The following is a 26,312-nucleotide window of genomic DNA, read 5'->3' on the forward strand; positions in this document are numbered from 1 at the left end:
CAGAATAGCCGGTCCCTGCAGGGTCTTATTCAGTTCCTCTGGAACTGCAGTAAACACGGCAGTGTAAGCTTATTACAGGAAGAAATCACTTCTATCGTGTTTATTTTTAGCACAGAGACTGGCATGATTTCAGTGTTTATTTTTATTTTTTGCCTTCCGATTCGTTTTATTTAGCCGCACAGGCTCGCTCACGTCATAAACTATCGAATCTGGTAGAGCTGCAAAAAAACTCCAACAGTTTTACCTGTGGCGAAGCCTCAGCTTTGAGTGTGTCAACGGGCTGACCTCCGAGAGTCACAGAACAGGAGATGAGACGTGAGCCACCTGCTGTGAGGCAGGGATGGGGGGGCGGGGGTGGAGGCGCTGCAAGGGGGGTTGAGGGATGTGGATGAATGAACAGTGGGAGCTCTGAGAGAGAGAGACTGCAGGTGGATGACAGCGAGCATAAATAAGCAAACGGCTGGAGGGACAGATGAATGAATGAGTGAGCCAATCAATAAACCCCCTGAGGAATTAACCTGCCACAGGTGCGTCTATATAGCGTACCTGGGTTCTCACATCCCATCTTCACTGAACTGCTGAATAAGCCTCTTACCTTCTACATGACCAAAATCCATCTTTTTTTTAAATTCCCACTCATGTAGACAAACAAAATGAGGTGGAGATCCCATCGCCAACATCCAAGACACGGGAGAAGAAGAAGCAGCAGAAGCAGCAGCTGATGACACAGATTAGCGGGGTCAAGAAGGTCTCCCACGGGCCCTCGCTCTCGAGCAGCAGCATCGCACGTTTCGGGGTCAAGACTGATAAGGAGGAGCTGCTGTCCAAGGAGCTGGAGGACCTCAACAAGTGGGGCCTGAACATCTTCTCCGTTTCAGAGTTCTCCAACAACCGACCTCTCACCTGCATCATGTATGCCATCTTCCAGGTAAGCACTGCTCTACTACTTCCTACTACTTAAATGTTACCTAGGTTTCCTTCCTCATGTTTATCCCTGTATTCTTCTCCTAGGAGCGAGACCTTCTAAAGACATTTAAGATCCCGGCGGATACATTTGTGGCCTACATGATGACATTAGAAGATCACTACCATTCAGATGTGGCCTACCACAACAGCCTGCACGCTGCTGACGTAGCACAGTCCACACACATCCTCCTCTCAACTCCAGCCCTGGATGTAAGTCTTTCTGTCTTTTCGTGTGACTTGTACTCGAGGTTTAGTAATACCAATCATTAGCTGGCCTTACAGTAGCTCTCCACTTGGGTTGAGTTTGTCCGTTTTTGAATTAGGAGCCAGAATCTGCTGAAATAAGGGAAAACTAAATTAGGAGGGTGAGCTCTTACATCACCTCATGTGCCACTTTCCTGGATGGCTAAAGAGCTCGACGTCCTTCCGATGAATCATCTGTTTTTTTCCCTTCTCCTCTTCTGAGAGAATCCCCCCTCTTACGCGCCTTATTTGTTCATATTTTCCTGTGGACACTTTCTAAAAGCTCTATTCAAGCTCGAGGAGCTGGTGAGATGCAGCCAGGTCAATATGACCCAATCTGAAGATCCTGATTTACACTTCTAGGCTCTCCCCATCTTTCGTCAATAGCAGCCAGCCGGCGCCGTATTATACTCTCACAATGGAACTTCACAAAAAAGGCAGACAGCCTATTAGCTAGCTTGTTGAGGAAATACTAATTCTCCAGCCTCGTGTGACCTTGGCAGTGTGCCGGTTTTTTTTGAAGGCAGAATGTGACAGAAACAACTGGATTTCTCCCACATTGCTCTGCCAGTCAGCTGTCAGTGTCAAAGATTTTCTGCTCTTTGCTTTCAGCTTCACGTTATCTCAGGACATTGTTTAACACGGTTCCTCTCTGATTACTTTTACAGGCGGTCTTCACAGATCTCGAGATCCTGGCAGCCATCTTTGCTGCGGCTATCCATGACGTTGATCATCCCGGAGTATCGAACCAGTTTTTAATCAATACCAGTAAGTCTGACACGCTTAAACAAAAAAAGTCCATTTATATGAGAGGAAACAAAGCCATCAGAGCATGTTTAACCGTTGGTCTTTAACCACTACGCAGACTCTGAGCTGGCTCTCATGTACAACGATGAGTCTGTGCTGGAGAACCATCATTTGGCTGTAGGATTCAAGCTGCTACAGGAAGACAACTGTGATATCTTCCAGAACCTCACAAAGAAGCAGCGCCAGTCCCTGCGCAAGATGGTTATCGACATGGTAAGAATTCCAGATTCTTGTTTCTTTACAATTATTTCATTGTAAAACTAAAAAAAAAACTAGAAACTTTCCAAAGACAGATGCTGATCAAGTGTTTTTTCTTCTCTTATTCAGGTTTTGGCCACTGACATGTCCAAACACATGAGTCTGCTGGCTGATCTAAAGACTATGGTGGAAACGAAAAAGGTGACGAGCTCTGGAGTGCTGCTGCTAGACAATTACACCGACAGGATACAGGTATGTGTGACTTCTACCCGAACAGTAATAATGGCACAAGTTTGTACACGAGGGGCTCAGTCACGTCATCCACCTCTTTTTTGTAGTCTGTGTAGAGACACAGTGAAAACAATGGACCAATCTTCAATTCTGTATGACTTCCAGGTGCTGCGTAACATGGTGCACTGTGCCGACTTGAGTAACCCCACTAAGTCCCTGGAGTTGTATCGTCAGTGGACTGATCGGATAATGGAGGAGTTCTTTCACCAAGGAGACAGAGAGAGGGAGCGGGGGATGGAGATCAGTCCGATGTGCGATAAACACACAGCCTCAGTGGAAAAGAGCCAGGTATGCAGAAACTGTATCAGCTATGATGGAGAACAAAGCTCAGAATTCCCAGGAAAACTTTAAAAGAAACTGACTCCTAACACTCATTTGTTTCTTTCAGGTGGGCTTCATAGACTACATCGTACACCCACTGTGGGAGACCTGGGCCGACCTGGTCCACCCCGATGCTCAGGACATTCTGGACACGCTGGAGGACAACAGGAACTGGTACCAGAGCATGATTCCCCAAAGTCCCTCTCCGCCCTTCTACGACCAGAGCACACACGGACACAGCGGAGGCACCGGAGGGCCGGTGGGCGGGGAGAAATTTCAGTTTGAGCTGACCTTAGAGGAGGAGGACTTGGACGGAATGGAAAAAGACGGCGACGCGGAGGAAGACGAAGAGGAGGAAGAGCTGGATGAGGAGGAGGAGGAGGAGGACAGTCTAGGAGATTCGCGTTCTCCTCCGCTGGACTATTTGGACGGTCAGAATGACGAGGAACGCATGATCGAGCCCACGACGGCTATAGAGATCGTGACGCACGAGGCTTCGCCCACAGACACATAGGGCTTCCAGCATCAGGTTCACTCGGTGATTTGAAAGGCGGGTGTTTTTTTGGAAAAAGAGGGGAAAATCCTCTTGGAGCTGTCCTTTTTAATAAGCCCACAGAGGCAAGGGCTTAGTTTTGCCCCGCGCAGTGGCATGTTGCACTTGGGTGTTTGAAGCCAGGCACGGATGGACGGTTTCAGCGAAGCGGCTTCAGAGTTCTCAGGAAATAATTCATGCGAACAATTGAGTCTTGATGGACAAACAAGACTGATGGTGGAACTTGAAGGATTTCAGCCAGTTTGGAAAACGGTTACCTTTCTTTTCTGGACTGGCATTAAATGGACATTGACACTACTGAGAGAAGTTTTGTACCTTGAGACTTTTTTACCGATACACGATATGATCTAGAAGTAGCATAGAGTGAGATCTACTGATGGAGACACATTTGTATAGCAAGAGAAAGTGTTTACTTTTTTCCTGTACCATTTGTCAAAGGACTTGTGTGCCTTTTTTACTATTGTCTTTATAATAGTTTTTTATTTATTGAACACTCTAGTATGTCTGTGAAATGTTTTTTTGTTTGTTTTGTTTTTCTTAACTGAATAGAGCAAATTTTTTTTTGTATATTGAAAAAAGTCTTCCATGTATTGGGCAATAGAGATATCCAAACAAATGTTGACAAACAACTTTTGGACAAATTCATCTAAATGAGAAAACATTTCAATCTCAGCACAAGTTCCTTCTTTACACGTGGAATTCAAATGCTTGTCATCCATGGTTCACGTCGCAGGTTTAGCTTCTTGCTTTCTGTATCACATGTCAGTCAATGAATGTCACAGTTGCACACAAATACAACACCTCTCGTTCTTGTTAAACAGCTTTTCTTTTCCTTTTTAATGGGCTGCAGACCATTGCACTTCCTGCTGTTTCAAACCAACACTTGACTTTTAATGCAAAATGCTAAATTCCTACATGATTCCTGCTGATTTTTCAGTGTAAACTATTTGGGGCATTTGAGTTAGACACTTTTGTCTGTTCATTTTTGCAGTAATGTTGGTGTGAAACAGGCGTTACCCACGTTCAAACCCTCATTACCAGATAAAATAAGCAGAAACACGAGCAAACCGTTACGTCAAGCTGCTAAGATCTGTGATGAAAAGAAATCTGCTCAGGATAAAATGTGCAACAGCGATGAGTCTATTTTTAGCCCACAGGTATGCTACAGTCGTAATAATCCTGTTAGTTAAAATGGGTTCTGACCACAGACCTGTCTGATGTAACACCATCCCCCCCTGCCTCTCTGCAATCAGGCCCAGACCAGATGATTAAAGGTGCTCTTGCAGCTGCCTGTCTGAAAGGCACTCTTCGACCCTCATCAGCGTCAGTATTCAGATGGTTTACAAACCCCTCTAGGCGCCGCGGACACGACCTCAAAACAATCAGGCCAGCTATTTCTTCCTCACGCTAAAAAATCCCTGAAGTTCTGCTCCTGCTCATTGACGTCAATCGAGTATTTTCCCTCCCTCTCTGCTGTATCAGGTTTCCAGGACAGTCAGGTTATGAGGATTTGGCACAGCCGGAACTGCTGGATTCAGCATGTAAGGCTATGCCTGTTTCCACACAAAAAAAGAAATTAAAAAAATAATAATAGGAATAATTAGGTGCTCTAGTTTGAAACAACCCCCCGAACGTGTCTGATGGGTTGAAATGGTTTGCAGGCCATTAGACTTTGGCTCTCGTGGCTTCTGTAATCACGTCTTTTTCTTTTTTTTAAATTAGTTTACTGATACTCAAAGGTACTTCAGCTGATTTCACATAAGCATGCTTAGATGGCAGTTGTGTGTATGGAGTATGCGTTGATGTATGTATGTGTCTGGATGAGGCCTTAGCCTCATAAGGCCTTACCCCCATCACTCCAAACCTATGTCTCTACTGTTTGTCGCTAGAAGCTCAAGTTGGTCCTTTTGCTGTTTATAACAGTGTATTTATTCTATACTTTAAGCCTGTAAATAAGAAATACTGGTTCAGTGTAAAATCTATTTTAATTTATATGCACTTGCATTACCTGGAAGTGGTGGTGTCTAATGTGTAGAAGACTCTTAATTAGAGCCTTTTTATATATGTATTGTATATTGTTTTTATATATATATAAATATATATAAATATATCTAAGTATATATTCGCACAATGTTTTGAGTGCCCAACAGAGCAGCAGCTAAAGAGACATATTGTTGTTGTTACATGAAAACCTTGTATCTACAAAACAGCTTCTTTTTTTAATTTTCACATAAAAGTTAAGATACCTTTTATTATCATGTCACAGACAAGAACATGGAAATTATTAATATTATGCATGAATATTAAACCAAAAATGTTGTCACTTTGTTTTTCTGTCTTGAATTCCATCTAAATCTGTTTTCCAAATAACACAGAATTCTGCTGAAATAGTCCGAATCCTAGATAATACTCCACATTAAACACATTTTTGACCAACCGCATTTCACTACAAGGTTTTCATCTGACATCAGCAATTTGGTAACCCAGAGGCAACATAGAGGACATGTTAAACTGCGTAGTCTTGGATGTAGGAGCTAGGAACATCTTAGCTTAGTCGGTGCTCGGTTTTAAAGTATGCTAATAGCTTAGCATATTAGCTTAGCTCCCCTCAGTGGCTCGTTACAACCTAAGCTTCTCCATCTGGCATTTGAATGAAGATTGCTGATATACGAGGCCAGATACAGGTTCAACTGACAAACAAAGCGATTGTCTCCTTTTACACTTAATGCACTTCATGTAAAAGTAGATATCATGGGGACGGTATTGTTAGCATGCTACAATACGCCCAGCACTAACGTGAAACATTCTGAATTACCAACAAAACATGATCTTATGTAACTGATTGTGCTAATGTGTTTCTGACCAAACTTGTTAGCAGTTTTGAAATTCAAATTGTCAGTATTAACATTGTTTAACTATGTTCAAGCTTTTTTTTTTTTGGTCCTAGTTGTGTCCAAATGGTTAGCCAGATTTAGCTCTATCTGCATGAGAGATGGGTTTGTTTTTGTTTCTTTTATTGTCAATATGTTCACGTCTGCCAGTTGTTGCAGGTGGGTTATTAAATGTTTCACACAATGTATGGTATTATATTGTATATTGTGTTCAAAAATAAATCTGAAATACTTTTTCTATGAAGTGATTAAAAGCAAAGCATGAATATATTCCTACTGTGTCTGCCGTTCTTCCCCCTTTGCGGCCTTGTTTTTTTCACCATGGGTGTGAGCAACAAATTGGGTCACAGTCATGCTTCTGGTGGGTTTTCACGTGTTTGTCATGTTTCATTAGTCTGCCTCACAATAGAAGACTGTATTTACAGAGCACCTGGGTCCTGTTCTGTAAAAATAGCCTGTGTATGAAAGTGTACTAAGAATGGCCTAAAATCCCTGCTAGTGGCACCTGGAGGCCTGTGCTGCTCCTGACATTCAAGCTGACTAACAAGGTATGAATTTACACAATAGTGTCCTGTTCTCAGTGTCTCACTTGCCTAAAAAAAACCCCTCACGAATTAACCCTCCAAGTCAACATCAGTGACAACTTTCTGATGCTAGGTAGTCAGAATAGGTGATTTGTAAGTCTTGGCAATCAAGGAGCAAAGATATAATCATTCTAACTGGAGCACATCAACTGTGAAGATTTCCTACAAAAAGTTTGTGATAATCAGACAGCAGATGGTTTTAAAAAAAAACAACTACTGCTGCCAATGAGACTGTTTCCAGTAAATGTGCGTAACTCGGTTAACATCCAAAATCCAAATCTAGGGTCTAGGATATGGTATAATCGTCAGTTGGTGTGACGTCAGTGACTCTGCATTGAATCCAACGGCTCGTGTGAGGCTAACTTATATTTGATGAGCCTGAGCAGCTATTCAAGTCCAACAAGAGGCATAAAGACAAAGGGATGACAAACTGGTGTCTGCCCCCAATTAACAGACTTTAACACTTGGTTGTAACTCTATATTTCAAACACGATGTTGCCATGTTGGCATGATTCTTTTCCGTGTTCCCTTTTTCTGATTGCCAAGCGTGGAGTGGAGTGGCGACACTGCTGAATTTCCAAAGTTAATTCAGTTCAGCAGTTTGTCACACATTTGTGTCGCGTGTTGTCACCAGCGCTTCATTAAATGGACTGAGATGTAGCTGCTTGCTGTGGATTTACGCACCTTCAAATTCTTACTGCCTCGAGTTAGAGGCCGATGTGGGGTCAGAGGCAGGTTAAGGGATGTTGCCAATGACAACTTTGACCTTTGACATAAAGTCACACAAGAGAAACAAAAAATAAAGCCAGAGAGGACATTTCCTTATTTAGTCCAGCAGACTCAAAACTCAATTTACAACATGAAACCAGAGAATAAGAGCAGAGTATTGTAATACTCAGCACCACTACATAAATGTTTCTCTTAAAACCTAATATGCAACAAAAATATGGAAACCTATCCAGAAATTTTTAAAAAAAATCCAGACATGTAATTTTCTTAATTCGTTGACCACAACCAAATATGTAAATAAATAATTAATCTGGGGCTCTGGCCCGTCCAGACAGAAATAAACCATTAAATATAGAAATAATTCTCAGGTCAGTGCCGGAAAGTGACGCGGAATTAAAATGGGTCCTCGTATCTGTACTATGTTACTCCTCATTCTCTTTGATGTCCCCGTGTATGCTGCATCATCACAAAGCTTTGGCTCTAATGTGCTGAGACGGGAACACAGTGTGACACAGACTCAGCGCCGCAGCCTACACACAATCTGACAGGGCTGTCCTGATGCGACATAAGGCCTTCACATATGAACAGAAACGCACACGTAAATACGCTGCCCGTTTTGTGCCCGAGTTAAAATGTTACACCCAAACGAACACCTCTGAGATGTACGCAAGAGTGCTTTCCAACACTTTCCAAGAGATGTTAACTGATTATTAAAAAAAGGAATGGTACAAACGTCAAATAGAATCAATTTCTGCAGTAGCTGAAGTTTTATTTTAGATGTCAAATAGCAGCTGCAGTATTGCGAAGTTTCAGCTGACTGCAAAAGACTCAAGTGTTCTGGTCTCGATGGAGTTTTCGTTGCATTTGCTTTCTCTCGGACATAAGATACATGATTTTAAAGGTACCTGCATTGACCTGCATTCCCATGCAAAATAAATGCAAAGTATTTCAAAACTAGAAAGTCTCAACTCGTTATCTTTATTTAGCCATCTCTCTGGGCCAAGCTTTGAGTGTTGAGCAGCAGGTGTTAGGTGAGGCCTAACTTCAGGCTCCATATGTAAATACCTGTGATCAACATGCCTTGTGTTTTTAACTGACATAAGCCCAAATATTTCCATATCGGATTCATCAGCGGTATTCCAAATTCAGGCCTAAAACAGACAAAAACCTCTTTAATCGTCAAACGAGGAACCGAGTGGTGGTACACGCTCTCTGAATGCTTGCAAGCTCTAACTGTACTCAATTTGGTTCTTGCAGCACCTCCTGCAGTGACTCCCTACTGATATTTACTGGAAAGGATGCAGACAGTTAAGCTGTTTTATTGCTACATTATTAAGCCGCTTTATATAACATGTGAGACTTTGTATGTAGCCAGGAAGAGGAGGCAAATATGCTTGATTAAGCAATATTTCCAGGAATGCTGCATTGGCCTATTATTTTGACTGGTTTAACTGGAGGGTTTACAGGCTCCAGAACCCTTTAGGAGCATCCTACAGTCCATAACACTGTGCCATTAGTAATTGACTTTTTTGTGTATTTACCACAACTTCCGTCTTTAAAAACATAATAAGGGCAGTTTTGCAAAGTGGACACAGGTGTTGCAGCATGAAGCTGTCTCTTATTGGGTTTTTTGCAAATGACTGCAGAGTTACTGCTCAAACCCCCAAACACAGTGATGGAATTTCATTTTATAGAAAGGTTATTGTTTTTTATTCATGTAGCACAGCGGTCCCCAACCCCCGGGCCACGGACCGGTACCGGTCCATGAGTCGTTTGGTACCGGGCCGCAAGAGTTGAGGCTCGGGTGTGAAATTTATGGTTTTCAGGGTTTTTAATCGTTTTTTTTATCATTAGTGGGGTCTTTTCACAGTTTAGGCGCTACGACTCTAAACCCTCGATCGCCTCTGTGAACCAGCCTTGACCTTGGTACGGCTAAAAGCAAAAGATCATTTGATCTAAGAGATCTAGAGGGTGCATAAGGCTGCAAGAGGTCCGACAAATACCCGGGAGCCTGTCCATTCAGGGCTTTGTAAGTCAACAATAACATTTTTAAATCAATTCTGAAGTGAACAGGGAGCCAGCGAAGAGCCAGGGAGAACCGGGGAAATATGTTCACGTCTTTTAGTTCGTGTCAGAAGACGAGCTGCAGCATTTGGACCAACTGCAGTCCTGCAAGGCAGGTCCGACTAACTCCAACATATAAGGAGTTACAATAGTCCAGCATGGATCAAAGTTTTTAAAAGATACTCTGTAATCTGTCTTTGAGAGGTGATATTGCTGTCAAATATAACCCCCAAATTTTTGGCGTGCGACTTAATAAAATAATGAAAAAATAAATAAAAGGCTCAAGACTGTGCAGGTTAAAATGAGACATGCTGGGATCGTCCAAACATTTGTTTTCCTTAAAGTTAAGGAAGTTAGAGGCCATCCAGGGGAAGGGTTCTAGTGGAGATGAACAGCTTCTCTTCAGTTGAACATAGATCTGAGTGTCATTGGCGTATAAATGGAAACAATTATATTTATATTTTCTAAAAGAAAGAAAGAGCTAGAGGCAGCAACTGATCTGTGGCATGTGGCCACACGGAGGCTTCTGACTGAGGAGAAATTATTCTTACCTAAAAACTTGAAGCATGACATCAACATGACATGGATAAGAGGCTTGAGTAATTCTCATGCATGACCCTTCATATCCAACATCCCAGTGACAACAAGAGCACTGAGGCTGTCTGCGTTTGTACCCACTATAACCTTGCTTTAAAGGACAATTATGAGCGAGTTCTATCACCTTAGTCTCTTTCGTTCCCTCTCCTGTCCTCTCGTTTCCATCTGTAAGCACTTATTGTTAAATTTATTTTAAATTTTATACTCTATATCTGTCACTATCTCTATATCCCCTCCAGCTCCCCTTCCTCCTCTCCAATTTCCCTCTGGAAATCTCTTGCTTCAGACATAACCCAGTAAAAGGAAGGGATTTGATTTGATGGAACCGCTTACGTGCATATGACTGGCACTCCATTCGAAGGCATGCAGTTCCACGGGGATGGGAGAGTCATCTAACGAAGCTAAAAACAGAGCAACGCATTTCCCACCAGTTGAGGTAAATGACACCACTTAACTTCTCCCCTGTGTGGCACAAAGAAAAGGATGAGGGATGTTTTCAGGCCAGAAAAGGAAATTGTAGGCTTATAGGAAATAATAGGGAATTGGCTGGAGGCTGGGAAAATCCCTGGCGTATCCTAGACATGTGAATGAATGAGACAGAATAGAGAAAAGGAAAGGAAAAGGAAAGAGCAGGGGGAGTATGTTGGCGTGCTTTAAAGGACATAAAAATATATCCAAAAAACAACAAAACAAACAAAAAAAGTGTCGATGAATTATTGTTAAAATTTGAAAACAGTACAATAATCAGCTTTCAGTGTATAGATGCTGCCAGTAAGAGAAAGTTTTAATATCCATGACCTCAGCTGGAGGAACAGTGAAAAGCTCTGGTTTAAAAGAGTACATAGGGTTTAATATGTAAAGGAAATACTCAAATGTATTTACATTTTGCACAGACAACAATCACAGTTTCACAATCTCTGCTCACCACCTGTCCTGTGCTCCACTTCCTTTGGACTTCCTCTTCACTGCTCAAAACAAAAATCAAGATGAATGGGTGTTTGGACGTACTGGAGGAAATCCACAGAGGAAGGGGACTTCCACAGGGCAGTTTATATACACAGCAGGTGCACAAGCAGGTAACTGTAAAGATGATCTTTCAGGTAAATAAATCCTAAAAGGTTGATTCTGTTCATCTGGATGTAACGTTTTCAGTGGGAGAAACGTTTCTTCTTCAGTCTCAGCTGACTGTCCCCAACCTTATAAAAAGTACATTTGCACAATAACTGAACCTAGCCCACTGACTGAACAATGTGAGGATGAAAAATAGATGAGTGGAAATCTCCACTGAACTTTCCTTAAAGTCTGGGACTAGGCTTAAACGATGTCCGGAAAACTGGCTGATTTTTATAATGCTCAGAACTGGTTTAACTTCAGCCTCGTAAACACAAACGCACGGACAGCTGAAGAAAGACGGGCTTTTTTAAAAGGTTGATGGTTCAGTCCTCCAGTCTGCAAGACCAAAGTGTCTTTGGGCAAGATTATGAAGTGACAGTAGTAGCGTAAGAGGTTATTTGAGCCTAATCCCAACCTTCATTCTTTTAAGTGCTAATGCTCAATATTCACTTTTCCAAACTTTCCCGACTGCGCTTCGGTCTTCACTGGATTCTAAAAGACATCTTCACCTTAAAAAAGGGAGGTTTCTGTTTTCATTTGACAGGAAAGCAAAGTATTTGAAAATCTGCAGTTTTAAAAAGTGCATTTCATTCATAGAAACTTCACAAACTTCCTAGATGTTGACTGTTCTCTGCATCTTTCTTGATGACAGCTAAACATATAACGCAGCATCTGTGTGAGAGAATGCAGACTGCGTGCGAGCATGAGCCTGCAGATAACATTTAAGTTCTCCGGCGCTTAAAGTTTTATTTATGTAAACAAGGAATTAACACCTTGCACAGATTATTTTTCTCTGCTTGGAATGGAGTGTCTAAGTTTAGGGTTCTGAGAGATTCAAGTGCGAGATCACACATACAGGATACGTTCAGTACCCAGCCTTTTGTAGGGCTGGCTATGTAACAGGACACAGTTGTGGTGACCACACAGGGTTAAATATCTTCTCTTTTAATGCAAATTATGTGGCCTCTGCGTTTGCGTCATTGTGGTTTTATAGCTGGCTGTAGGGCCAGCTGGGTCAAATACTGCTGCTGCTGCTGCTCTCAGAGAAATACACTGGAGAAAATGACAAGCTTGGGAATTGATTTGAATTTGCATGAAGAATTACTGAGCTCCTTTACATCCATGAGGAGATCGTTTAGTGAAGAAGAAAATATTGATTTGATAACTGACGATTTCCTTTCAACTCGCTGTTGATGCATTTTCTGAATTAAATCATTCTGTCATTAAGACCCTCCTTTTGTAATGGGAAAATAATAACAATACATTTATAAAAACACATTAGTACAAGACAAAAAAAGAAAAGACGCAGTTACAATTTACAGTTTCACTGCAGTTACACTGGCTTTCAGGAAAAAACGCTGCCCCTTTTCGAGTCCCCTGAGCTCGCATTAACCTTGTAAGTGAAGCAAGTAAATCAGTCTTGTGATGGATACATGCGGCTATTTTTATCCCCAGAGCCAATTAGAGTAGAGATGATGAAGTGGATGAGGGTGCACAGAATCACCACAGACAGCCTGTTTAAAGAACCTCAACAAGTCCTTATTGCAAGGCTCCAGACTGCGACTGATTACTTGCTTTCTGAACCAAAGTCATTTAAGGAGCAAGCAATTTTTTTACGAGGATGAAAGACAAACAGGTTGTAGAGAAAAGAAAAAAAACAATATCCCAATAACCTGGTGTCATGTTTAGGGATGGTAGTCAGAGGTATAGCCACAGACATGCAGACAACTATGGGAAAAATCTTCAGTGTTGTCATAGCAACGTTTGCGCAGGCGCATTAATATTAGCAGCAAGCGTTGGAAACATACTGGCAACAATTGTTAATGTGGGTAGTGGTGAAAAGCATTATCTAATCTTACTCTGCTCCCACCACACCCAACGTTGCCACACCTGCAGCCGAGAATATGATGCTGAAAAGGCAAAGCAGGTGAAACAGGAAGTGCAGCTTTAAAAAAAAGAAAGAAAAAAGTCAGGTTTAAGCATTGTTTCCCAGACTACATACAATTCAATGATGAGGAAACAAAATGCGGTCTGCACAGTGCACAGTGTGGTGTTGGCAAGGTTTACAACAGCTTCAACACAACTTGCCACACCCAGATACTGTGAGATCCTTTTTGCACACTTGATCAGAATTAGGACTGTCACCAACAGTGGAGCTTTGAAAGCTAACAGGTAACAAATATTAAATGACTTGCACCTCACTGAGCGGCCATACCTGTTGCTCCTCTCTGTAGAATCAAGAAGATTTATTCTCTCTATTGTCTTTATTCATTTATTTATGTACTGGACTGTTTTATTTTAGTGTTTATTATTGCCACATGGTTTTCAAAGGGTGTCAGGTCTGCTACAGAGCAGGGATTTGTATATAGGTTAAATTAAAATATAAAATGCAGAATACATTTTTATTTCAGCTGTTAAACTGTATCTCACATCCTGTAAATCTCAGTTTCTCCTACTTTCAGTTTCAATTTCAACCAAAACACATATTTATTCTTTAATTTCACAAAACAAACGGTGCTTTTAAAGTCAGGGATGGCGCTAAATATCTGATGGACTTGGGGGCGCCACTGGTGCCATAGCAAAATTTGACTGACACCTATCTGTCACTGCATTGGCTTTAATGATGAACAGGTGGAAAGAGCCGACACAGAGCCGTGTTTATTGTGACATTTAATGGCGCTCACAGCAATTTGAAGGATAAAAAGCATAAGACATAAGCATAGACTCTGCCTAGCTTGGCATTAACCATCTACCCCGGTTAAAGGCTGTGATGTTCACCAACCAAAGTACCCATGTATTCAGCGTCTTTTCCTCTGACTCACCAACACGAGTAACAATTTAAAAAATAAGCTCTCATTTCTTCATTCCACTGACTAAAGGAGGGGAATTCCTGAGAATCAGAGTTTCTTTTCCTGAAGAACTATCAATTTCACTGCATCGCACTTCCTTGTTCTTTCGTTTCTTCACAGCTGCGTCACCGAGCCCTCTGGTACTAAAGTTTATAAACCATTTGTTTCCCTCACACACCCTTGCCAAACCAGAGGTTTGCAGCACATGTTAACAATCCCTTTGGCTTGCGTGAGACGTTGTGATGACAAACGTGTGTTTTTCCCTCACTGCTGTTGTGTAATGTCATTCCTTACAGTAATCGCCTGCACTTCAGAGCATTTATAGTTAATGGCAGGCACACTCAGCTTAGCTGCAAGGCTCCAACTGGGGTCATCGCGCTGGAGAATGCTTCCTTTGACCACAGCGAAATATTTAATGGTTTTAAAAAAGTAGCATGTTACGTAAAATTGTACCGAAGGTCTGACTGTTGTATACAAGCCCTAGATTTGTTCCAGAAAATGTTACAATCAATTTGTATAGAAAAACCCTCAACTTAGAAAATGTAAGTTGGAGAAATTTAAGTAAGTAAGGCCTGCCTTTATACATGTGTAGCACATATGTAGTCTGTCATACATTTAGCAGCTCCGACTCTGTTTATAAGCACAAACAGTGCATGTCTGTAGCAGAGTATACATCAGAATATCGGCCGGAACTTTATTTCACCTGGAAAATTGGAATTATATCTAAAATGCAATATAATACCAAATAAAATATATGCTAATGATGTACAGATTTACAATATACAATAACAACAACTATGTGTTAAACACAGAAAGACAGGAGATCTTTATCAATAAACTAAATATATAAAAGCAGGTTGTGGTCAATTAAACAGCACACCTAATAATCAACCTCTTCTTACTTGTTATTTTATCTTATATAAAGAGAGGATGGGAAACACAATGCTTAAAATGTGAGGTTCCAGGACATTTTGACATTGGATGTTCTTGTACCTGCTGTACACTGAACTTGGAAAAATAGGAACAAGCTACAAAACCCCCCCCAAAAAGCTGTGAAGCTGCATACTCTGATTTCACGTTTAAAAAGCCTGTTTTCACATATCTACTCTTGCACATGTTTTTCTTAATTTGTGAATGTGTATAATTTGTCTTTTTTCTTATGTAGCTGTGTCAGGGAGACCTTTGTACAACACTTTTTTGTAAAAGATCTCTCTTGAAAAAGAGATCTTTCAATTAATAAGAGGGTCACTTGATAAACCTGCGTGCAACTTATCAGTGGCTACGCTGATTCTAAGACTGAGATAAAAAGTGAGAGGCAGTTCATAAGTAATAACGCAGTAATACAAATACTGTAGGTGTACATAACCAGCTGGCAACAACTCCAACGTTATCCACTTGTCAAGTCATGATGATGTTCACCACTTGTGTCCGCTGCCCCCAAGTGGCCGAAAAAAAATCTGTCAATTCAGGCTTAAACTCAAACAGAAAGAAACGTGTATGTTTGTGTTGGCTAACAAGCCTGACCACAGACAAACGTAACACAGATCTGTAGTGATGTTTGCTATACAGGGTTTTATGGTCGTCTCCTTGTCAATTTGGATAAAATGGAGAAAGAAAAATAAGAATAAACTGAATTAAATAGGGACTGGGCTACTTCTTTCCTTAATTTTAACTTAATATAGAGCTACTTCTCCTTTATTATCCCACTTCCCTCTACACACTCTTCCCGGAGCGCTGATCTATTCCAGCTAGTTGAACCAAACGTGTCCTGGTCTTGGTCATCCCAGCGGAACAAACCTAGGTAAAAATTGTGGTTGAAGATAACGTGAGCTCTGAACACTTACGTGCAAGTCAGTCCTTACAGGAAAAAGAATTTGTGGTGGACAGGAAATGATGATTGGTGTGTATTCTTCAGAAGGATGACTCTCAACTTCAGGGATTCTGAGTAAAAGAAAGAAAAGATGAACTCAAACCCAAAAGTACACTTAAAGAAAAAAGGGAGGCCTTGAACCAAGATTTAACCACATGAATTAGACAATTCGAAACATGGTAGTCTCCCTCTTTCACTTACAGGTATTTTTTCACTGTGTTTGAGCTACTTCGCTGTGATTAAACTGTCCTTTTGCATCCTTCACTAAGTGATTAGGGTGTGTGCTGCACAAGTGTGCGCACGTGAATGAGCATACGTGCAGAGTGAGGATAAGGCAGGAAGCGCGAGAGAGAAAGCCATCCAGACAGGAGACGCACTGAACTGGGATTTTGACACGGGTTTTTTCTCTTGTATTATATCGCAGGGTCCACCAAGTCATTGTGTCGATCAGGTTGCCACGGCAACTGCACTGGAGTTGAATAAGGAGACACGTTCTCTAGACATTCCTCTGTTGGATAACATCAGCACAGTCAAATGCAGGCAACGCGTCAGACAGCAGGTACAAACACTTGGATGCATAACTCCTATTCACAACTGCAAGAGCGTCATACAAACGGACGCTTTCTTCAAAACGGCTCACTATGTAGCCAATCACAGATCCGGACTTCCTAATCAGTTGATTCAGTCTGGTCGGGTCACCTGCTCTGATGGTGGTGTCCTGCAGACCACGGCAAAGGAGAAATATGTCATTTATCTCATATTTGGGAGTTTCATTTGTTCTAGCAGTTGAAATGATTATATTATTATTAGTGTCATCATTACTATTATTTTGCCTCTCTATCAGCTATATTGTATTATTGAGGTTGTGATATGATAAGTCCCTATATCTGTCCTTGTGGCAGTGGAGCTAAATCAGTCTGTCAGAGTTCTTCCAGTTTCCCTTATTTAAGAACAGCTGTTTGACAGCCACGCTTCCACTGAGACACTTTCTGATAAGACTTTGGTCCAGCTGAAGGGTCAGATGCATCCCTCAGGTCCTGTGTCAGGCCTTTGCTGGATTTGTTTTCTGTTTCTTAAGGGCATGACTTTCACATACTATTCATCTGCTGTAGGGAATGTTTCTCGTTTGTTTTGTTTTTTCTGCCTGTTTCCTCATTTTTTAAGACATGCTGCACAACATGCATTTTCGCTAAGAGTTCTGTGGGGATAACTTTGTTGGAGCAAAAATACTATTTTATGCCTGTCAGACCTGCTAGTGACAAAGTACCTAAAAATACTATTTAAAATCAGGCCTTTGCCAAGTTTTCTGTTATGTGTAGACAAAGCACTGGTTCATCCCTTGAGTTAGGGACCTTTTTATGCTTGAATTAATCATAGCTTAGTGTTAAGTGGCTTAAAAATGCTTAAGTTGTACGCAAGTTTATCAAGAGCCGGACTGAAAATGAATGAAAAGGCAGCCAAATAACTTTGAAAGGCCTGGAGAAATCCTAGTATAGTTAGGAACCTCTTGTTTGTGCCAGAAATTATTAGTTTTTTTCTTTTCTTTTGTTTAAAAAATCGTTTAAGATTCAATTCTACTAATCAATCAGCTGTTTATTTTTTTTGGAAGGAAAAAAAGGACTTAGCCTCAAGCTTCTCCTGTTCAAAAATGACTTAATCTTCTTAGTCTAAGTCTTTGAATACTGAGGTTTTTTTTAAAATAATATTTATTTTATGTTTAATAAAAAAATAAATAGATAATTAACTGAAGGATGTATTGCAGAACTAGTGTATCAAACTAAGTTTCAGATCAGGTCTAAGTTTACTTTAAGTGCACACATTTTAAAGCGACTAAATGAATAAAATCTAAATGTACACGTTATGTTTGCTACACTGAATAATGCCACATTTAGTCTAGCTGTGACCAAGAATTGCAGATGGACTCAGCAGGTTTCCCCTACCCTGCCTACACAAGCACACGAACACACACACACACACACACACACACACACACACACACACACACACACACACACACACACCCATTGCCTTTAGGCTCAAGTGTTCGTCTAAAAGAAAAGTTAAACCTGTAGCGACAAAGGCACTGTTGCTAGAATGCTATATTAATGCTTTGAAAAATAACAGGCTTTTCTGTATACGACTAAAGAAGAGACTCAACACGACGATCAGGTATGGTTTGCATGCTCGGGCCAAACTAGACTCGCTGTTGTTAAATAATAAAAAAACAAAATAAATGTGACCGAACGGGGGAAATACTTTCTTGTTACGCAACACCATCAGACTGCGTGACAAAATATTGTGATTTGCTGGAGGAAATTACTTTCCTGGACGGGTTTGATTAAATATTAACCAATAGTTTGGGTGGATGGAGAGGCTGCTGCAGCAGCTGATGGACAGATATGGATTAGACCACCGAGTGAAACAGGACCTCCAGGTGTTTCACACGTGGTATCTGAATACAAATTCTGAGAAATGATGGGTGTGAAAAATGAAAATAAACAGCAAAACGTGTTACTCACATATGTAATATCTGAATATGGCTTATTTATTTCATGAGTGTACATTGATAGAGTCCGTAAGCGGACACCAAGACCAGTTATCTTCTCTCTTTTAGGAGGTTGGCAGACTACATCCCAGGCTGCTTAGCATAATCTTCTTTTCAGTGTTTGAGAGGTTAAATGCCGATTACACAGCATTTTTAAAATATGGAATCCATAACTCCCATAGTGTAGGTCATTTGACACTTACTGCTGTTTTGAAGACAGTAATAATAACATGTAAAATGTATTAATTACATATATAGTAAAAAACATTTTCGCTTCTTCTTGTACGTTAGCCAGACTTCTAACCGGAAGTCACAACCATTTGGGGGTACAAATATATGAAAATATTTCTACCTGCTAATATTTTATAAATGTCTACAGTTCAGTATGTATGTATGGCTTCACCCACGCAATTGGGTCTCGATTAGCTATAATAATAAATAATACAAATTCCAAATTGCATTACGCCCGTAACAGGTGGAAACAAGCACACCTGTTGAATGGAAGAGTCTGATCTTTTTTTTTAGGTAGCGGTAGGTCATTTAGCGACTTTGCTTCTTATCGCCTGTTACGTGCATTATCAGCGTTACTCCAATTTTATTCCACTTATTTATTTGTTCATTTAAAAAAAAATATATATATATTTATTTATTCCATTGGTTCCAGTAACAAGCAAGGCAATATGTCACTTCCGGCAGCCATCTGCCTGACGGTAATTAACAACGGTTGAGTGGTTGAGTGGCTAACGCATCTTAATTTTCCCTGTTGAACAGGAGAAAGAGTTTGTTTGGTTTTACCCGATAAGAAAAGCTTTAAGAAGAACAGTCTCCAAAACTTTCCAAACTGCCGTAAGTATTGTAATTTTAAGGGGAAAAATAAAAGGGTAAAAGTTAACGAGCGACTGAAAAGTAAACCTTATTGTGATGGTTCTAACTGTTGAAGTGAGGGTCAGCTACAGGTGAAGCAATAGTACTAAACACAAACTCATTAGTTTAATGTGTGTGTCACGCTTTTCAAGTGGTGTGCAGGGCTTTACCTACTATTGGTCGCTAAAATGATACAGTAAAGATAAATGAATAAAAATCATGACATATACTAAGCTAGCTTAGTCCAAAAACATGGCACTACTTTAAAGGTGGGATGGTGCTCGTCATTTATACAGAGCCATTTCCACCATTATGTATAACACAGTAGCCATGCCTTTCGCTTAGGACAGGACAAATTGACTTTAAATTGTTAAGAACATTAAAACATGGCAATATTACTTGACTTGGGAAAGTAGGAGACTCCAGCAACAGGCCAGAAGTAACATAACTGAACTGGTTTTACATAGTACCATGGAAGTTGATATTTTATTTGGGTAATTTTAGGGTTTAAATAAAGTAACTATGGCTCAGGCGCCATTTACCAACACTTATTAATATTATTGATCCACTTGTATTCATTGAGGTCCTGTAAAGAACATCTTGCGTACTAGAAATGTAACTCAAAACTTCTGTTTTTTTTAGTAACAGGAACCACATCAGGGAATTGGAAAAACTCCCAAATCTCAGGGGCAGAAACTAATCTCGTGAGTTATAGCTGTGCAAGTTCACATGGATGATGCGTGCACATTAAATCAGCATTGCGGTGCATTTTACCATTATTTTTTTTTTTTTACCAAAAAGTGTCCTACCAGAGTGTGTTTTTGCCCAAGGCCTTTACGTTTTAAAACACAGCTGATTAACTGTGGTCCTTAAAGATTCTTCCTTTATTTGAATATGAATGTTTGCCGTTGACCTCTTTGACCCATCTTAGTTGTGAAACCAGAAAGGATAGAAGTGTATTTGTCAGTGATTAAAACACTTGGGACCTCTTTCCAGCAGTAAATTTCAAATGCACGGTCTGTTGTCCCTGATATTCACCAATGCTTTTATGAACAGAGTGCCTTTGGGCATGCAAGCCTCTGTAGTCTGGAATGGCTCAGTTGCAGACATTAGTTACCAAGGGTCTTGAGTTCGGTGCTCCCCGTCAGCATTTTGGAGCAGCACAATGGAGACCATAGCAGCTAGTTCACGTTCATTACACAATGTTCCAGTCCAGCTCATGCTGTGGTAGAGCCGGAGAAGGGAAATAGTGACTTTTGATTAAATGGCTGAGTAATTGTGTTTTGCCATTAGCGTACCGCAGTCGATTCATTCATGTCGATGTTGACTGAGCTCAATGCATTGTGAGGTTTGGCTCATCGGAACAACAATCAGCATTTGTTAGGGAAATTTAAAGGAAAATCTGATGGAGTATGTTTTGTAAGAACTGTGGTGTTTATGCCTAGGGAGGGGGGCGGGTAGTTGAATCAAAATACAAAAGGCCAGTCTGTACGTCATAAACACGTGATGGAATCCGTGTCCGTTCAACGTGCATTTCTTCAGTTTGTCATTTAAATCGAACTGGTGTTGCTGCATGTGATGATTCTCATACTGCTACCTGAGGCGGAGGGCTGGCTCATATTCTGTCACTTCCGTCCTGTATCAGTGGTGGCACCAGCGTAAACACGTGTGAGAAAGTAGCAGTTAAGTCAGATCCTCTGAGAGAAAGTGTTGAAGCATATTTATTCAAATTAAGACTTGGCCAAAAGTCGTGCAACCGGTGCCTTGAAACAGAAACATGGAGACCTCACAGGAGGGGACACGTGGCAGTTAAAGAATCCTGAATAGAAACATGTTACAGAATTTTATAATAGCAAAGAAAAAAGTTGTCCCTTCTCCAAATGAGCCAGTCAAACAGTTGAACTGGCAAATGTGTTGTTACCTTGACACATGTGAAAATAGGTCATGACTGCTTCAGATGTGTAGTGGCATGCATGTCTGTAGTGTCTTGGTGATGGTAATGAAGTCAGTATGTTGTGTAGCCTGACACATTTGTCATAACTAGGCTGTAATTTAGATCAGGATGGGTAACAAACACAAACTTTTGTATGCTGATTCTTTACATGCAGTTTTTATTTCTTATTCACCGTTGACATTAAAGTTATGTTTGTGTTTATAGTCATCAAAAGAACTGCCCAGAGGCATGACCAAGGTGGCTGCCAAGTGGTGAGACCTGATAGTGAAAGGGCTTTGTTGTAGGTACAGCTCCAAGTTTGGGGGTATCATGTTGAGACAGCCAGAGCCCTGCTGCACATGTGAGTGTCGGAAGTCAAGTGAGTTCATGTAGAGGTTATTGATATGTGGGAAAAACTGTGGGGGAGAGAAGGGGTTGCCAAGTTTGAGGATAATGAATGAGGTTTTCGGTTTTGGGTGTTCTTTGCCTGGGAAATTCAGACTGGGAAACTTTCTGATCCTCGTTTCCTGTGTTGTTCTGTGGAAACCCTTAAATGCACAAATATTATTATTCAGTGGAATCTGGGCTCTGACCACGAAGGCAATACTGTGTCCATGTTTCACAATATAGGGGATGGACACACGCAGCATTACAAACTGATAATCTTTATTTGTTCTGTTGGAATCTAGTTTTCCACGGGTGACTTGTCATTTGCAAAGTTCAGTAAATGTATTCATTTTATTTTGCCTCTCAGATATTAATTAGGAATCATTAAAAAAGGCGTGTGCAGATAAATTAGTAGCACCTGCATAAGACGACAACCTTTGTGAGTGACGTTGTTTTTGTGTATTATTCCCTCTGAAACATTGCTGAGGATACATTAAAATATATCCTCAGCTTGTCGCTTGCATGATTAAATGCAAAAAGTGGTGGTGGTGTTACTGCTGGAGGAGGAGTGAGTCATTCATGCTGTCTTAGCCATAGGGGGAAGCCTTATGTTCTACTGTGGAGTAGCAAAGTATTTCCTCTCTTTCACTCAGTTTGGCTGTCTGTATGTTTTCTGTGTGGCTTGCCCACCATCCCTTCAGTTGCATTATTATTTATCTGTACATTTCTGTTTCTGACTGGAGTTATTTAGGGGGTTTTCAGAATGGGAAGAGGGAGCCAGTCAGTGTTTATGAGCAGTCATCATCCTGCTCGATTGTTTTCCTTTAGCCTGATGAGTTGAAATGTTCTGTGTTGCAGAGCTTTAGACTCTCCTGTCCAACTGAAACTTGTTAGAAAAAAACTGAAGGAAAAGGGGAGGCTGTCTTGGGATTGCATATCTATTTTGGGACCTAAGCTGATACTTGAGTTTATTTTTCTACATCGATATGTACGCATGGTTTAAGCACAGACTTATTTTTCCTGTGTGAAATTGAAGGTGTTATAAAGTGGTGGTTGTTCTGTGAGCACCACTGATGCTGCTCAGTTCACCCTTAGATGATCCTGACTCTTTTTACCTAAGGACACAAAATGCCACCTTCCCAACAACTGCGGTAAAAATATTATATAGTAATTTTTTCAACTTTAAAATACTTGATGTTTTAAAACTACTTCAGCCTGAAAAATAATTTCAAATATTAATTATAATTTTTGCAATTTCACCCTTTAAAGCCCAGTATGTTTACATAATTCCACTGTTTTCTATTGAAAAAACAATTTCCATAAAATACATTTCAAGGAATATTTGATTGTTGTTTTTATTAGGCCTTAAGATGAGTCAATGATTGGCAGCAACATGTGTTTTTATTTTTTTCTGTAATGTCAGAATAAAACAAAACAAAACCTGAGACCAGTGATCCAAAGGACAAAAAATGGCAGCTTCGCAAAAGCTGCTGTAAAAATACTATGATGTAATATTTTTTTCCCACTTTAAATGACTCAGTCTTTTAAAACTACTTCAGAGTAAAATGCAACTATTAAATATATTTAATGGACAGACTGCTGTCTTTGCAATCAAGGTTCCCATATGGTGCTGCCAGCTCGTCGATTTCTGTCTCTGCAAAAGTCACACTGCCCTTAAGTTTGCTGATGAGAGGGGCTCGCAGCAGCACCCTGCAGATTTGAACTGATTCCTTTTTTGCCCTGTAAACATTGTCCAAAATGAGCATGGCCTGTAGTTCCTCTGTGTCCACATAAGCCACTCAGTGTATCCCGTGCAGGTTTGTCATGGTCACAATTTACTGCAGGATTTCGTCCATCGCAGCAGTGCGTAGCTGGTGGCGTGGTGTTGTGTAGGTCCCGTGATCAAACCTCTGGCTGCTGGGACGTAGCAGAGCGTTGCAGTTTTTGTGGGAGACCAAGATATGGAGAAAGTCCGACCTGTCACTGCTTCAACGATCTCCTCTCTACTCTCACCTTCAGATTGGCCAGTTGAACTTCAGCTGGTCTGTTTCTACCTCTGATGCCTCCTCCATGCCAGCCTCAGAGGAGGATGAGGTGCCGTCTTCACACTTAAAGTGCACGATTATTTCCAGAACCTCCTTTGTGCTGTAAAGTCTTGCACTACTGCTCAGACGTCTAACCGTGGCTGCAGTGCAGCTGCATAAACTACTTAAACGAGAACCAATATAAAGTCCAATTTTGTTTTGGTTCTTGCTGTTGAGATATTTTTCAAGCTCTGAAAGGTTACTCATCATTTACTGTTATTAAATTAGCTTGAAACGCAGAGTGTGGCCTTCTAAGAGAAAAGGCTTGAAGGTGGCATTTTGGTCCCCACAAGTAGGGATGCAACGATACCAATTTTTTCAAACCGATCCGATACCGATACTTGGATCTGAGTACTTGCCGATACCGAGTACAAAAACCGATACTTCTACCACACACAAGTTAAACTTAACCAGTAGTAAAGAAACGACCCCAGACAACTCTTTAACCCAAACGAAACGTTTACTGAACGTAAGGGCAGAGACAAATACTGTACAACACATCCCTTTTTTAAACTCAAATGATATTCCAATTCCTTAACCAAATGAAATACACTGTATAAATGACATAATTCCCTTTCAAATTATATTAAACAACCCAACTTATGTTATCACCTTTTGGTAAGTGACTCACTAATATACACTCCAAAACACGTTATATAAATCCACTTAACACACAATATTCACACATGGGCTCCACACACTCACATTCACACTTGTTGCAGGCCTGTTTGCTGCTCACGCCGGACGATGGAGAAAAATCCTCTTCTCCCCTGTAAGAGCACAAAAGTCTGACTTACAGTTCCGTTGCCCGGTAGATCGCCGTTCACCAGTCCCACAATAAATCCACTCCCTGCGGACCCGATGCTGTCTCTGCTACAGCACGTTAGCGAGTCACTGTCCAGCTCTCCGACAGTTCATAGCGGCTGCCTCCTTGGCGAAGCCAAGCAGTCCGGGTTAGCCTTTAGCCTCGGCGGTCGTAGCTGGAAACACAGCACGGTGGTGCGACCATTGAAACAAAAGTCACTTCACCCACACTCTGTTGTGAAGCTCTCACACGGTCAGCTTTCTAGTCACACACTCTTTGTGCTGGTTAACCTCAGTAAAACTAGCCGGGTCTCTCACTTTGGTTCAGCTAACCTCGTTCATCTCTCCATGCCGTTCTCTTCTCCTCCTCCATTGCAACAGATACACAGGTCCCGCTTTTATGCTACCTTCACGGGCCTCCAGAAAATGAGAACTCTGAAAAATATTTTAACTCCTTCAGAGTTACATACCATAAAATAATACTTTTATGATTAACATAACAGTTTGATTGCTCTAATTACCTGTATTTACCTTGCGACATATTACAGGGCAAATTACATTCAGGGTAGAGTTACATCACATAACATCAACTGTGAACACCTTATGTTACTGTGGTGTTTAAGTCCATGGGAATTATGAGTATCCACTCCCAAATTCCCATCCGGGCTACATTAGTATCGGTTCATGGTATCGGTTAACTTTCACGAGTACGAGTACGCACACATTTTACAGTATCGGCCCCGATACCCGATACCAGTATCGGTATCGGTGCATCCCTACCCACAAGTATAGTAAACTTGCAATTTTGGTCCCCACAGAGATATGACACCACACACACACACACACACACACACACACACACCATTATCTAACATCAGTAATGGCACACTTATCATTTCCCTTGCAGAAAACAGAAAAAGTGTGACATTTTGCTGCATGCTTTGAATGGTAAAAAGTAGCACCACCTGGTGGACAGTAATCCAAAGTAAAATTTTAACATAAAGTTGATGTCAAGATAAATGTGGGCATTTTTTGGCCTAAAATGTGGCGTTTTTGCGTAGCGTAGCTGTTTTAAGCTAATTTAAGGAACTGAGACAACATTTTTAAAATTTAAAAAAAAAAAAAATCTTCTAGTAAGTATGAGCTATTAATTTAGCACAGCCAAAATGGCATGAAAATTATAAAAGGAATGGCACAAAATGTGCCCAGGATCCTCTGAGGGTTTAAAAGTTGAGAATTTACTGGAAGTGAGCATGAGGAGTTTGGGTGAGCTGTGTGTGCGTGGGTGAGCTGTGGCTTTCTGAGGAAAAAGAGTGTGCTTTATTTTTTGACACCCAGGAGCTTCTGTGAAACAAGTCGGAGATAAGTAACACAGAGCTCTGTATGCGCCTTGTATGCCAGTGTAAAGGCAGATGCAAGTATGTGATGTATATTTATATATAGATGAGTAGACTCGCCTCCCTTGTGGTGTGTCACTTTCAGTCGTGGAAAGGAGTCGAGATCTTGGAACAACTTTTGCTGCGCTTCAACACAGGATGACACATTGCAGGCTGACACAGCGCTGCGGTCAAATGTCACAGAAGGAATCTTGTAAAAATGCTTTTAGACAGCAAGCAGTT

At 40.9% G+C, this 26,312-nt stretch overlaps 2 protein-coding genes and 1 long non-coding RNA gene across 14 annotated transcripts in view; 2 read left to right on the forward strand and 1 right to left on the reverse strand.

Annotated features, from left to right (window-relative positions):
- Nucleotides 1–6,540, forward strand: part of pde4ba (phosphodiesterase 4B, cAMP-specific a) — a 160,729-nt gene extending 154,189 nt beyond the window's left edge. For all 5 annotated transcript variants that reach the window (XM_039600670.1, XM_031758617.2, XM_039600672.1 and 2 more), the window contains 7 exons: nt 645–928; nt 1,012–1,176; nt 1,878–1,977; nt 2,075–2,229; nt 2,344–2,466; nt 2,611–2,793; nt 2,894–6,540. In XM_039600670.1, coding sequence (XP_039456604.1) covers nt 645–928; nt 1,012–1,176; nt 1,878–1,977; nt 2,075–2,229; nt 2,344–2,466; nt 2,611–2,793; nt 2,894–3,340 — 1,457 coding nt within the window. In that variant the 3' untranslated portion in view covers nt 3,341–6,540. The remainder of the gene's footprint in view (nt 1–644; nt 929–1,011; nt 1,177–1,877; nt 1,978–2,074; nt 2,230–2,343; nt 2,467–2,610; nt 2,794–2,893) is intronic.
- Nucleotides 1–16,582, reverse strand: part of LOC120433783 — a 62,973-nt gene extending 46,391 nt beyond the window's left edge. The window contains exons 1-2 of the long non-coding RNA XR_005608752.1: nt 16,278–16,582; nt 16,051–16,147 (exon numbers count right to left, since the gene is read on the reverse strand). This is a non-coding gene — a long non-coding RNA (uncharacterized LOC120433783). The remainder of the gene's footprint in view (nt 1–16,050; nt 16,148–16,277) is intronic.
- Nucleotides 16,583–19,226: 2,644 nt separating this feature from the next.
- The window catches only part of sgip1a (SH3GL interacting endocytic adaptor 1a), a 75,682-nt gene continuing 68,596 nt past the window's right edge, over nt 19,227–26,312 (forward strand). For 5 of the 8 annotated variants that reach the window (XM_039601130.1, XM_039601132.1, XM_039601133.1 and 2 more), the window contains exon 1: nt 19,228–19,467. The gene's annotated coding sequence lies outside the window, so the exon portion shown is untranslated. Of the gene's footprint in view, nt 19,468–26,312 lie in introns of all 8 variants that reach the window. The other 3 variants (XM_039601129.1, XM_039601131.1, XM_039601134.1) reach the window with 1 other exon arrangement.

Source organism: Oreochromis aureus, linkage group 17 (assembly GCF_013358895.1).
Source record: "Oreochromis aureus strain Israel breed Guangdong linkage group 17, ZZ_aureus, whole genome shotgun sequence".
Lineage (NCBI taxonomy): Eukaryota > Metazoa > Chordata > Actinopteri > Cichliformes > Cichlidae > Oreochromis > Oreochromis aureus.